The sequence below is a fragment of the Scyliorhinus torazame genome, chromosome 10 (assembly GCF_047496885.1).
Source record: "Scyliorhinus torazame isolate Kashiwa2021f chromosome 10, sScyTor2.1, whole genome shotgun sequence".
Classification (NCBI taxonomy): Eukaryota; Metazoa; Chordata; class Chondrichthyes; order Carcharhiniformes; family Scyliorhinidae; genus Scyliorhinus; species Scyliorhinus torazame.
This window is the reverse complement of record NC_092716.1, coordinates 83,185,166-83,199,551: the sequence shown is the minus strand read 5'-3', so window position 1 is coordinate 83,199,551 and position 14,386 is coordinate 83,185,166. Positions and strand designations below refer to the sequence as shown.

The following is a 14,386-nucleotide window of genomic DNA, read 5'->3' as shown; positions in this document are numbered from 1 at the left end:
ACTTCCCAACCCCTCTCCAACTCAGTTTTTTCTACCAAAGTAGATAACTTCACACTTACTATATTTATATATAATCAAAGATTTAAATTACACACGTACTATATTTATATATAATCAAGGATTTAAATTACAACGGAAAATTTCAAGTGTTAATGAATGAATCGCAAATGTAATGTAATTCCACCGAAATGAAGACACACAGGTGAAAGGCAGGTAAATGGTTTATTTACCAGCTGTACAGCACTACATTAATTAAATGCTTTACCCTAGCTCTCACAACCCCATTGAAATAGAGTATTTTTACATTGTTTTCTCATCAGCTTGACTCCCTTTCCTTCACAAACAGTACAGCTAAATATAAAAAAAACAAAATCAACCCAGAGTCAGCGCTAAAAAGGGGGTAGAAAGCAGATTTAATTGCAATTCACCTAGAACAGAAAAAGAATTTCATGTTGAGTCAGCAAATAAAGCTTCTGACATACTCTTGTGGCACAACTTTCTTGTATCTGCAACAGCGCAAACTTCTTTTAAACTTCACATTACTTTATTTTGCAATACAAAGCACATGGATATACTCACTCCTCAAAACTCTGCCTCGTCCTAGTTTTTAAGGATTAGTTCCATTATGCCCTCTTACAAATACATCAGATACATAATATGAGGTTCAGAGAAGCAAAAAAATATATAGTTAGGTGGGAGACAGCCAACCTATAGTGGAAATATAAGTAATTAAAATTTACAACATTAAAATCTGCAACTTTAAAGGGATTTGTAGTATGCTGTGAATGTGCTCATTACAATTTGATAGTTTCTGCTCTGAACAGCTCAATTTGCAAATTAATTTTTACATGATTCTGCACATATTCACAAACACTGAAGAGTTTGACTCTTTGTGACAAATGTAATTTGTAAACGTCTCAAGCAGTGGTTAAAATGTTACTCTCCTGCACTTTGATACATAATCACTAGAAAAGATTAAAATGTAAAAAAGTTATCTACAACAAGCATGACCATTTTTTTTTTGAGATGCCCTGTACAAAAAAATTAAAACACACAACAGCCGTCAGTGTTACTATGGATGGTCGGTTGTAAAATAATTCATGTGGCTTGAACTTAATTTAACAGTAACACAATGATTTTCAATCAGTGATTTGCATTCTGAGACGCCCAACTATAGCGGAAGAAACCAAAGTTGTATATTATCATTTACAATTGGGTTGCACAAAAACATGACTATACGTCCAAAAATTCACAATTCTTTTGTATTTAAAGTTTACTACAAGTCAAATTTCCACCTGCCCAGCTCTTGAGTATAGCAGGGTGTTATGGTAAAAATAGCCTATGTTCTTTGCAACATATATATATATATATATATATCACAATGGTTCGTGCCACTGGGAAACAATTCTCTTATTATGCAAAAAGAGCTACGGCACAGATACTGTACACAATCGTTATTTAAGGGCATGAACTATTTTACTGCCTTGTGTACATAAAGTGTACAAAGCATCTCATGGTATACCATTTTGGTTCTGAGAAATCATTCAGTGAAATTGTATTGGTACAATTTTTATAACAAATAAAATAACAATTTCTGATTCATAAATAGCATTCTATGCTATAAAAGGGGAACCTAGTCTAAACTTATTTTAGCTTCCTGGATGAGAAATTCTCTCTAGTACTCAGAAGGTTAAATGGTCTAAATCATTTTATAGAAGCATGTGTCAAAGCAAAAATACATGTAATCTTATTCCGCAGGGCCATATTATTAGCATGCCTGGCCTTCCTCCATCACCGGTCCATCATACTAAGGATCATCTCAGGTGTGATGTCTCCATTCTGAGCCTCAGTTCCTGATTGCACCTGCACATCTTCAGCCTCAGGCTCTTTCTTTATCTCAACAATGATGTTTTCGATAGTTGTAGTCCCTGGTTCTTGCAACTGTTGAACTGTGCCTGCTGAGATGAAAAAGGAACAAAGCTCAATGTCAAAGTTAAAACAAACTACAAAATCCAAAATGTGCTTTTAAAAGTGCAAGGAATCATGTTCTGATCAAAACTGCCCCATTCCAACAAAAAACTGGAAGTAAATCACATCAAATGCAATTCTCTGTGTACTTTAAAAACAGACCAGGCAGCACGGTGGCGCAGTGGTTAGCATTGCTGCCTCACGGTGCCACGGGGCGTCATTCTCCAACCCCCCGCCGGGTTGGAGAATCGCCGGGGGCTGCCGTGAATCCCGCCCCCGCCGGTTGCCGAAGTCTCCGGTACCGGATATTCGGCGGGGGCGGGAATCGGGCCGCGCCGGTTGGCGGCCCCCCCCCGCTGGATTCTCCGTCGCGGATGGGCCGAAGTCCCGCCGATAAATTGCCTGTCCCGCCGGCGTGGATTAAACCACCTTTTGAACGGCGGGACAAGGCGGCGTGGGCGGGCTCCGGGATCCTTGGGGGGCGATCTGACCCCGGGGCGGTGCCCCCACGGTGGCCTGGCCAGCGATCAGGGCCCACCGATCCGCGGGTGGGCCTGTGCCGTGGGGGCACTCTTTCCCTTCCGCCACGGTCTCCACCATGGCGGAGGCGGAAGAGACTCCCTCCACTGCGCATGCGCGGGAAACTTTCAGCGGCCGCTGACGCTCCCGTGCATGCGCCGCCCCGACATGTCATTTCCTCGCCAGCTGGCGGGGCAACAAAGGCCGTTTCCGCCAGCTGGCGGGGTGGAAATTCCTCCGCCGTCGGCCTAGCCCCTCAATGTTGGGGCTCGGCCCCCAAAGATGCAGAGCATTCCGCACCTTTGGGGTGGCGCGATGCCCGTCTGGCGCCGTTTTGGGCGCCAGTCGGCGGACATCGTGCCGTTTCGGGAGAATTTCGCCCACGGTCTGTAAAGTAAAAATGGGAAAATATGTCATTTGAAACATGGAAGTCTGGCGAAACCTGACCGGAGGGTACATGGGCAAATGTAGGGAAAAATCCCATGAAAGGTTAACAGCAGCAGCAAAAGAAAGTTTTGATATGCAGATAACCTTTATCAAACAGGTGTTAAGAAAACAGCTTGTGACTGCTCAAGCTGTAAAACTGATGCATATCTTTCAAGTTAAAGCAGATTGAACTTTTAGTTACATGAAGGGAAACAATATTTTGCACCTTCTTTGAAGTTAATTATTTTAGTAAGCAGCTATTAAAGAATTGCCAGGATCTTCAGTTGAATTAGGTGACAAATGTTTAGGTGTGAAATCTTGCTGACACCAGTTGAATATGGGAGGCCGGAGACAACGTGTCCATGAGAGCACAAGTTAACCCCAAATCGGAGTCAGAGTTCTGACAAACTAAGGGCACTATTTGGTAATAAAGCAACTTTAGAAGTGACAGGAACCAGAACCCCTCTAGGATCAAAGCACTTTTGAACATTACAAAGGAAAAAAATGTAATCAGAGTTCGATGAGCTAAAGTCATGGTCAACATGAATACATAGTCGTGTTAGAAGTAATTAAGATTAAAGGTACCTTGAACAGTCAAGAGCAAAACAAAGTTACTTTACGATAATGTCATATAAACTTAATAACTGCCAGAAGGGAAATATAAACCCTAAATCGGTAACAGTCAGCTCTCATATCTGTCCTCGATACATGGGACGGATAGAACACGGAAACGGAGCAGACCAGCGAATCCATCTGAGGAAGACCAAAAGTTAAAGAAGAAAGATTGTCAAGAAAGACCTGAAGCTCTAACAACTAACCAGAAGGATCCAAAGAAAAGATCTTTTTACCTTTCTGTAAAAACAGTGATTTCATCTTTTAAAAGAAAAAATATAATAATAAAACTTAAAAGTTTTAACAGTGGTTATTACAAAGTCTACTTTACTTACTTAGCAACGCGGGATCCAGGATCGATGCTACTAAGTGGTAAGTAGATAAAATCTTCTATGAAGATACGGGTTATACCGGGGGATAACTTGAAAATATAGATTGACCCGAATAGCACCCACTTACGTCTGCATAGGAGTCAGGGAGTGACAATCCCTGCTCACCATTTAGAATGTCTTATTGACCCTTTTTGGTATAGGGGGAATTCTAAGAATAGTGGTGAGTTTTTTTACTTTAGGTCCCAGGTTCGATCCCAGCCCTGGGTCACTGCCCGTATGGAGTTTGCACATTCTTCCCGTGTTGCGTGGGTTTCGCCCCCACAACCCAAAGATGCGCAGGCTAGGTGGATTGGCCACACTAAATTGTCCCTTGAATGAAAAAAATCAATTGGGTACTCTAAATTTATTTTTTTTAAAACAGACCTGGTTCTGCTACAGGTTGCTAAAAGTCTAGTTCACTCCATGTACCAAATTGCCAATCTTAGCCATGTGTTCCCTATTTATGATAAGAAAATCTGAAGGACAGCCATTTCAGATCTATTTCCTAGAATCCAGCTTCAGCACATTATTGTTGGCCTCAAACCAAATTTCTTTAGATAAGTGAGACATTTAAGGATTAACTGCTTTGGACTTCTGTTGGTGGCATGCAAGTGGAAGTCGCACATTGGGTAGCTCCTGCTCGGGCTCTGGTTTTTGGAGTTTAATGCTCGGTTTTAGGGGCAGTTTTTGAACAAGCTGGTGGAAGGCATAAGGAAGATGGGGAATGACCCCTAAAAAAGCCGCGGCAAAGAAGGGGGTGAGTAAAAGTTTGCCGTCAAGTGAACGGGTCACCCCGGCAGCAGGAAAGGTGATGGAGGCTGGATCGCTGGGTGGGGCCACACCCCTCAGTGGAAACGCTGACCAAGGTGATGGTTGGAGAATTCAAGAGGCAGTTCACTAAGCACATGGAGGTGCTACAAAAGGTGATGCTGGCTGCAATGAAGGAGTGGGTGGAGTAAGTGATTGCCCCGGTGAAGGCAGCGGTGTTGAAGATATTGGCCGTAACAAATTGTGGGCTTTTCTGAGGGGGTGGAGAGCCCGAGGCCGACTTGAGTATTTCGCGAAGATGTTGGCAGAGTTGGTGTATATGGGGTGCGGGGAGGGGAGAAAGAGACAGAGACAGAGAGAAATAATCGTCCCGATGAGCTGGACAGGGCTCATTGGTCGCTCAGGCCCAAGCCGAAAGCAAATGAGCCGCCAGGGGCAGTTATAATTTGCTTTCACAAGTTTCATGTTAAGGAGGTCCCAAGTTGGGCGAAGCAAAGGCATGAGGTGAAGTGGTAATGAGTTGGTATTCAATTATACCAGGACTCGACGGTTTAGCTGGCGAAAAGGCGGATGCCCTTCGGACAGGTGAATGCGGCACTCTACAGTAATGGTGTGAGGTTTGGCGTGGTCTATCCGGGGAAGCCGAGGGTGACCTACAACTCAAAAGACTTCTACTTCAAGATGGAGGCGTTCGGGAAGGCCGAAGGATTGGGACTGAAATGAGGGATGGGGTTGGGAGGGGGACTTGGACTGAGGGGATGGGGGCTGTGCTCTGCCTTTATTTCTCGATTCGGGTTATTATTTGCTTTGTATGTGGGGTGGGGGGGGGGAAAAACACTTGGCTTTTCAGGTTAGTTGAATGGGAAAGGGTAGTTTACCTTTGTTACAGACTAAAGTTGGTAACAGTTATATTGGGCTATGGGGTTATGACGGTTTTCTGGGGTGTGGTTTTTGCATTGGTTTTGTTTGTCTTTGTTTTCAGGGGCCATGGGGGAGGGGATTGGGAGAGGGGGGCCTGGGCAGGACCTCCACACTGGCAAGCGAAGGTTGGCTAGAGAACGGGAGCGTGGTGGCTTTGGGGGGGGGGGGGGGGGGGGGGGGGAAGAGAGAGAGAGAGAGAGAGAGAGAGAGAGAGAGAGAGAGAGAGAGAGAGAGAAAAAGGCTGCGGTCGTTGGAAACTGGTCGAACAGGTTTTGATGAGCCTGGGTGGTGTGAAAGGCGGGAGGATGGGATCCATACTGGGAGAGGTGTTTTCAAGAGAAAGCGGATGGGGAGGATTTTGAAGGTAAAAAAGGGAAGGGCAGGGCCCGGGGTTATGATGATGCCGGACAGGGAGTGAGTGTGTGTGTGTGAGAATACTAATGTGAAACATGAGGGGGTTAGGAGGTCGAAGGTCTTTACACATTTAAAGAGCTTAAAGGCCGACTTGATGATGTTGCAGGAGACCCATCTGAGGGTGAAGGATCAGGTGAGGCTTAGGAAGGGTTAGGTGAGTCAGCTTTTCCATTTGGGGTTCAATAGCAGAGCTCAGGGGGTAGTGGTATTGGTGGGCAAGAGGGTGAGGTTTCAGATGGAGAAGGTGGTGGCGGACTAGGTACGTGTGAGGTGACGGGGCATTAGAGGTTGGTGGCTCTGACGGTGATTGAGGAATAAGCGGGGTTTAATTGCACGGGGGAAGTTTCGCAGTTGGTGGTTTGGGAGGCTCTGAAGGCAGTAGTGGGGGGGGGGGGGGGATTTTGTTCAAGACAAAGGTGGACAAGAACAAAGAACAATACAGCACAGGAACAGGCCCTTCAGCCCTGCATGCCTGTACCGGTCATGATACCACACTTGGCCAAAACCCTCAGCACTTCCTAGTGCTGTATCCCTCTATACACATCCTATCCATGTGTTTGTCAAGATGCCTTTTGAACGCTGTTAATGTATCTGATTCCACAACCTCTCCTGGCAATGCATTCCAGGCACTCACCACCCTCTGTGTAAAAAACCTGCCTTGCACATCTCCTCTAAACTTTGCCCCATGGACCTTAAACCTATGCCCCCTGGTGACTAACCCCTCCACCCTGGGAAAGAGTGCCTGTCCATCCACTTTATCCATGCCCCTCAATCTTGTAGACCTCTATCAGGTCACCCCTCAACCTCCGTCTTTCTAATGAAAACAGTCCGAGTCTATCAGCCTCTCCACATAACTAACACCGTCCAGACCAGGCAACATCCTGGTAAACCTCCTCTGCACCCTCTCCAAAGCCTCCATATCCTTCTGGTAGTGTGGCGACCAGAATTGTGCGCAATATTCCAAGCGCAGTCGCACCAAGGTTCTATACAACTAACAAAGAACAGTACAGCACAGGGACAGGCCCTTCGGCCCTCCAAGCCCGTGCCGACCATGCTGCCTGACTAAACTACAATCTTCTCCATTTCCTGGGTCGGTATCCCTCTATTCCCATCCAATTCATAGCATGACTGTAACATGACTTGCCAGTTTTTATACTCGATGCCCCGTCCAATGAGGGCAAGCATTCCATATGCTTTCTTGACTACCCTGTCCACTTGTGTTGCCACCTTCAATGAACTGTGGACCTGCACGCCCAGATCTCTCTGACGTTCTATATTCCTAAGAGTTTTGCTGTTTACGGTATATTTCCCCTCTCTGTTAGACAGGGCTGGTTTAGCTCAGTGGGCTAGACAGCTGGTTTGTGATGCAGAACAAGGCCAGCAGCGCGGGTACAAGGGTGCCCTATTGCCCATACCAGTTGAGAATTCTGAATTCTCCCTCGGTGTACCCAAACAGGCGCCGGAATGTGGCGACTAGGGGCTCTTAACAGTAACTTCATTGCAGTGTTAATGGAAGTCTACTTGTGACAATAAAGATTATTTCTATTGATATAAACTTACCAAAATGCATTACCCCACATTTGCCATTTCTCTACCCAAGTCTCCAACCTATCTATGTCCTGCTGTATCTTCTGACAATCCTCAACACGATCTGCCACTCCACCAACCTTGGTGTCATCCACAAACTTACTAATCAGACTGGCGACATTTTCCTCCAAATCGTTTATGTACACTACAAACAACAGAGGCCCAAGCACAGATCCCTGTGGAACACCACTAGTCACAACCTTCCATTCAGAAAAACATCCTTCTACTGTTACCCTTTGCCTTCGCTGACCAAGCCAGTTCTGTACCCATCTTACCACCTCACCTCTGATCCTGTGTGACTTCACCTTTTGTACCAGTCTGACATGCACCTTGTCAAAGGCTTTACTGAAGTCCATGTAAACAATATCCACCACCCTCCCCATATCAATCGTCTTTGTCACTTCCTCAAAAACTCGATCAAGTTAGGGAGGCACGACCTCCCCTTCACAAAACCATGCTATCTATCGCTTATAGCAGACGAGAGAGGGGGGGGGGGGGGGGGGGGGGGGGGGGGGGCAAAAATTGATTTTGGAGGTGGATAGGAGATACATGGACGTGGCGGCCTGGACCCCTTGGCTAAGAGGAAGGAGCTTCGGGCGAGGTTCGAAGTTGTCCACAGGGAAAGCAGTGCGTCAGTTGAAAACGGTGATGGGAGCAGTCAATGAGCACGGGGGAAAGGCAGGGCTTATGTTGGCTGGCCAGCTCTAGAGAGGTGCATGGGTCATACAGGCCCATATCCCTACTAAATGTAGATGGCAAGGTATCGGCAAAGGTTCTGGCGGCAAGGTTAAGGGATGCCTTCTGAAGGTGATTGGGGAGGACCAAACGGGGTTCGAAGGGAAGGCAGCTGTATTCGAAGGCGAGGAGGTTGTTGAATGTGATCCTGTCTCCAGTGAGGGAAAGGAGATGGAAGTGGTCGTGGCATTGGACGCAGAGAAAATGTTTGATCAGGTACAGTGAGGTTACTCGATAGCGGTATTTGCAATTGAGCCGAGGTTTATGGCGTGGGTTTGGCTGTTGTATAAGGAGCTAATGGTGAGCGTTCGCACTAATAGTACAAATGTGGGGTACTTTACACTGCACCAGGGTACAAGGCAGGGGTGTTCTATTGCCCTATGTCCCGCCTGTTGTTTGCATTGGCTGTAGAGCCCTTTGCCATCACGCTCAGGAGCTTGGGGCTATGGAAAGGGATAGTGAGGGGGGTGGAGCACAGGGTGTCCTCAAACGCAGATAATCTGCTATTGTATATCTCGGAACCAAGCACATCGGTGGGGAGTATAGTGGAGCTGCACCAAAAATTCGGGACTTTTCGGGGTTTAAATTGAATGTAAGCAAGTGAGTATTTTGTGGTCTCCCAGCCAGGAGTAGGGGGTGGGGGGCTGGCATTCTGTTTGGCGGCAAAGCACTTTAGGCCTCTCACACTTATTGTACTTTTATTGGGAGGCAAATGTGGAGAACGTGTAGAGCTGGGCCATCGGGAGCTCTTGATGGTTCCAGGAAGGTACTCGGTGGTGGCCACTTTGAAAATTTGGAGGCAGTTTAGGTAACATTTTAAGTTGGGGCCGGATCAAGGGAGGATGCAAAATTAGGGGAGGGGAGTTGTTTCGGCGATTTATGGGAAGATCCTGGAGGAGGACAGGGTGTCTATGGAGGGGCTTACGGCAAAGTGGGAGGAGATGGAAGAGGGATTGTGATGTGAGGTGCAGCAGAGGGTAAATGCCTCGATCTTGAGTGCAATGCTGGGGCTGATACAGTTGAAAGTCGTACATAGGGCGCACCTCACAAAATCAAACATGAGACAGCTGTGGGAGGGGGTGGAGAATGTCTGTGAGCGATGTGGGAGGGACCCCGCAAACCATGTTCACGTGTTTTGGTCCTGCCCGAAGCTGGAAAGGTTTTGGAAGATGGTATTTAGCACAATCTCACACATGAATGTGAAGCCCAGTACCCAAGAAGCCATATTTAGGGTTTTGGACTGGCCCGGGTTGCAGGTGGGTGCGGATGTTTTAGCCTTTGCCTCGCTGATTGCTGGTAGGCGGGTGTTGTTGAGGTGGAGGTCAGTCTCTCCACTCTGTGCGTCAGGGGGACCTGCTGGAGTTTTTGACCCTGGAGAAGGCGAGGTTTGAGCTGGGGGGGCTCGAAGGAGGGGTTCTACAATTCTTGGTATTTGTTTATTATGCACTTTCGGGAGATGGTCACCATTGACTGTTGGGGGTGGGGTGGGGGGATTGTTTTCTTTTTTATATTTTGGGGTTGTTTTTGTTCCTCTTTTGTATGATGAAATGTATGTGAATATATGTGGCGAATAAAAAGATTTTTAAGAAAGGATTGACTGCTTTGCAAATCGGCAAATCAACAACTTAAGTAAATGGATTTCTTATTTGTTTTAATCAATTTCTCAACTAGTTCCATAGAAAAGTTACAGCAGAGGAGGTCATTCAGCCCATCTTGTCTATGCAAGCCCAAGAACACGCAGGTACCCTTTCTAATCACACCTTCTTTCATCCGGTCCATAGCCCTGTAGCTTAGAGCACTTAAGGTGCAGATCCAGGTACTTATTAAAAGAGTTCAGGGTCTCTGCCTCCACCATCAACCTGGGCAGCGAATTCCAGACTCTCACAACACTGCGTAAAAAAGTTTTTCCTCATGTCCCCTCTACACCTTCTGCTATTTATCTTGAATCCATGTCTGGTTCTAGAATTCTCCACCAATTACGGGTGGGGAAGGTATCGAGGGTGGGGAGGACCCTGCTACAGAGGCAGAAGCAGCAGGGGGGGGTTGGCTTTGCCAAAGAGCTTCATTAGTATTGGGCAGCGAATGGGGACAAATTGTGGCGGTGGTGGGAAGGAGAAGGGGTAGAGTGGGTTAGGATGGAGGAGGAATCTTGTAAGGGGTCTAGTTTGAGGGCTATGGTGACGGCAGCATTGCCAATGGCTCAGAGTAGGTATTCAGGAAGTCCAGTAGTGCAGTCCACGGCAGGGCATCACGGTAGCACAAGTGGATAGCACTGTGGCTTCACAGCACCAGCACCCCAGGTTCGATTCCCTGCTGGATCACTGTCTGTGTGGAGTTTTCACATTCTCCCCGTGTCTGCGTTGGTTTCCTCCGGGTGCTCCGGATTCCTCCCACAGTCCAAAAACATGCAGGTTAGGTGGATTGGCCATGATAAATTGCCCTTAGTGACCAAAAAGGTTATATGGGGTTACGGGGATAGGGTGGAAGTGAGGGCTTCAGTGGGTCGGTGCAGACTTGATGGGCTGAATGGCCTCCTTCTGCAGTGTATGTTCTATGTTCTAAAAAAAGATATTGAATCAGCTGAGGAGGCATTTTAGGGTGGAAGGGATGTTGGTGCTAATGCCGCTGTGCGAGAATCATGGGTTTGAACAGGGGGGGATGGATAGTGTATACAGGAGGTGGAGGGAAGTGGGGCTGGTCAAGGTGAGGGATCTGTATTTGGAGGAAGGGTTCGCCAGTCTGGAGGAGCTAAGGGAGAGGGTAGAGCTGTTGAGGGGTAGTGAGTTCAGGTATCTACAAGTTAGGGACTTTGCACGAAAGGTCTGGAAGGAGTTCCCTAGTTTGCTGGGATACACCCTGCTGGAGCGACTGCTGCTTCTGGTTGTGGAAAGGGAGGGAAGAATTGGGGATATATATAAGTGGCTGGGGGAACAGGGAGGCGAGCGGGTGGTGAGGATCAAGGAGAAATGGGAAGCGGAGTTGGGAATGGAGATCAATTGGGGAGTATGGAGTGAGGCACTGCGAAGGGTAAACAGGACCTCCTCTTGTTCGAGGATGAGCCTGATACAGTTTAAGGTGGTGCACAGGGTGCATATGACTCGGGCGAGAATGAGTGGGTTCTTTCAGGTGGTACCAGATGAGTGTGAGAGGTGTGGGCGGGGCCAGCGAATCATGCGCACATGTTTTGGGGTTGGAAAAATTGGGAAGATTCTGGGCGGGGAGTGTTCGTGGTCTTAGCCAGGATAGTGGGGTGGGTGATGGGGAGTGAAAAAGGAGAAAAATCTGTACAAACTGTATAGTTGATTGTTGGGAAGAATATTTCCCGGGGTGTTTATTTGCTGTAACCTACTTTGATACAAGTTTGAATAAAATGCGTTAAAAAAAAAAAAAAAAAAAATTCTTCACCAAGGGAAAACATTTTATCCTGTCCACCTTATTCCTTCCCCTCAATTTTGTACACCTCAATTAAGGCATCCCTCAGCCTTCTTTGTTCCAAAGAAAATAACCTCAACCTATCCAAACTCTCCTTCTAGCTGTGCTTTTCTAGCCCTGGCAATATTCTTGTAAACCTCCTCTGCACTCTATCCAGAGCAATAACATCCTTCCTGTAATGTGATGACCAGAAGTGCACACAATATTCCAGTTTTGGCCTCACCAGTGTTTTATACAATTCTAACATTATATCCTTACTTTTATATTTTATACCTCTGCCAATGAAGGAGAGCATTCCCGCTTTCTTAACAACCTGCGGCAGGATGCTCCATCCTGCCGGGCCACATTTCTGCCTCACCCCGCCGGCAGGATGCTCCATTATGCCGGCCGGTCAATGGGGTTTGTCATTGTGGGGCAGCCCCACGCCGTCGGGAAACCCCCAGCGGCCGGCAAAACGGAGCATCTCGCCGGCAGAGAATCCCGCCCCTTGTCTACTTGAACTGCTGCCTTTGGGGACTTGTGTATCTGTATGCTATGATCTCTCACTTCATCTACCCCTTTTAGGATATTCCCATTTATTGTGTACACCTTACAACGGTTTGACCTCTCTAAATGCACGACCTCACACTTCTGTGTTAAATTCCATCTGCCACTTTATCGCCCACTCCACCAATCCGCCTATGTAGTTTTGAAGATTATAGTTATCCTCTAAACCACTCAGCCAATCTTTGTGTCATCTGCAAATTTCCCAATCATGCTCCCCATATTCACCTCCAAATCGTGAATGTATAGCACAAACAAGAAGGTTCCCAATACCGAGCCCTATGGAACACCAATTGAAACAACTTTCCAATTGTAACGGCAGCCATTGACCATTATCCTTTGCTTCCTGTTTCTAAGCCAATTTTTAACCAGTTTGCCACATTGTCCTGTATCCCATGGGCTTTCACTTTCTTGAACAACCTGCCATGTGACTTTGTCAAACGCCTTGCTAAAATCATTGTACACCACATCCACTGCTCTATCAACCCTTCTTGTCACTTCCTCAAAGAATTCAATCAAATTTGTGAGGCAAGAGCTTCCTTTAACAAATCCATGCTGACTATCCCCGACTAGTCCATGCCTTTTTATGTGACAGTTAATCCTATCTCTCAAGATTGATTCTACTAATTTGCCCACCAGTGACGCAAGACTATCTGGCCTATAATTGTTCGGCATTTCCTTTGATCCCCTTTTAAACAATGGTAGCACGTTTGCATTTCTCCAGTCCTCTGGTACCTACCCTGTGTCTAGTGAGGATTGGAAAAACATCCTCTTGAGCATGTATCTCCTCCCTGACCTTCTTCAGTAGCCTCGGAAACAACCATCTGGCCCTGGCGACTTATCAACTTTCAAGGACTTCCTTTAAAAAAAAATTCTAATTAAGGGGCAATTTAGCGTGGCCAATCCACCTACCCTGCACATCGTGGACTTGTCGGGGTGAGACCCACCCAGACACAAGGACATGCAAACTCCACACGGAAAGTGACAAACCCGGTCCTCGGCGCCGAACTTTCAAGGATTTCAATTCTTCGAGTACTTCCTCTCTCTATTATCCCATCCAGTATCAGTGCTCATCATGGATTATTATATCTGCATCATCCATGTCCTTTGTATACACGGAGGCAAAATATTCATTTAAAACCCTTCCCACAGACTCTGCATCTATATACAAGTTCCCCCTCTCTTTTATCTCTGATAGGTCCCACTTTTCCCTTAACTAACCGTTTACATTAATATATTTATAAAACATCTATGAGTTTTCCTTAACTTTACTTGCTAATTTTTTTTTCATGGCCTCTCTTTGATTTCCTTATTGGCTTCGTCCCTGCACTTTCTATACTCGTCTAGGCTATCTGCAGTGCTTAGTTCGTTATGCCTATTGTACACTTTCTTTTTCTGTTTGATCTTCCTCTGTATTCCTCTAGACAACCAGTAGATTTGTCAGTACAACTCTTATTTTTGGAGGGGCGTGTCTACTTTGTACATTTAGGATATCCCAGTTTAGTGCTTCCCACTGGTTTTCCACAGTTTTATTCTCTAGCAGTGCTGGCCAGTCCACCTCAGCCAAATCCCTTCTCATTTCTAAAAAATTTGCCATCTCCCAGTACAAAATTTTTACTCCTGCTTTATCCCTGCCCTTTTCCATGGTAATACCGAATCTAACTGAATTGTGATCGTTATTCCTGATATGGTCACCAACTGTCACCTCACCCATTGCCGTTATTAGATCCCCAAGACTAGGTCTAGAATTACATCACATCTTGTTGGGCTCGCTTGTCACTAAATGGCTGAAAACATTTTCTTGGACACATTAATGAATTTTTCTCCCTCAGTTCCCCATACATTGTTTGATTCCCAGTTGATATTGGGCTAGCTAAAGTCTCCTACTATGATTGCCCTCCTGTTCTTACAGGCATAAATTTGCCTACATATTTACCCTTCTATTTCCCTTTCATAATTTGGGGGTCTATAGTATAGAACATAGAACATCGCAGTACAGGCCCTTCGGCCCTCGATGTTGCGCCGACCTGTGAAGCCACTCTAAATCCCATCTACGCTATTCCCTTATCGTCCATATGTCTATCCAATGA

The 14,386-nt window shown here is 46.3% G+C and overlaps 1 protein-coding gene across 5 annotated transcripts in view; it reads right to left on the bottom strand.

Annotated features, from left to right (window-relative positions):
- Positions 1 to 203: 203 nt before the first annotated feature.
- The window catches only part of ctcf (CCCTC-binding factor (zinc finger protein)), a 61,835-nt gene continuing 47,652 nt past the window's right edge, over positions 204 to 14,386 (bottom strand). For 4 of the 5 annotated variants that reach the window (XM_072518315.1, XM_072518316.1, XM_072518317.1 and 1 more), the window contains one exon: positions 204 to 1,958. In XM_072518315.1, coding sequence (XP_072374416.1) covers positions 1,792 to 1,958 — 167 coding nt within the window. In that variant the 3' untranslated portion in view covers positions 204 to 1,791. The remainder of the gene's footprint in view (positions 1,959 to 14,386) is intronic. The other variant, XM_072518319.1, reaches the window with a different exon arrangement.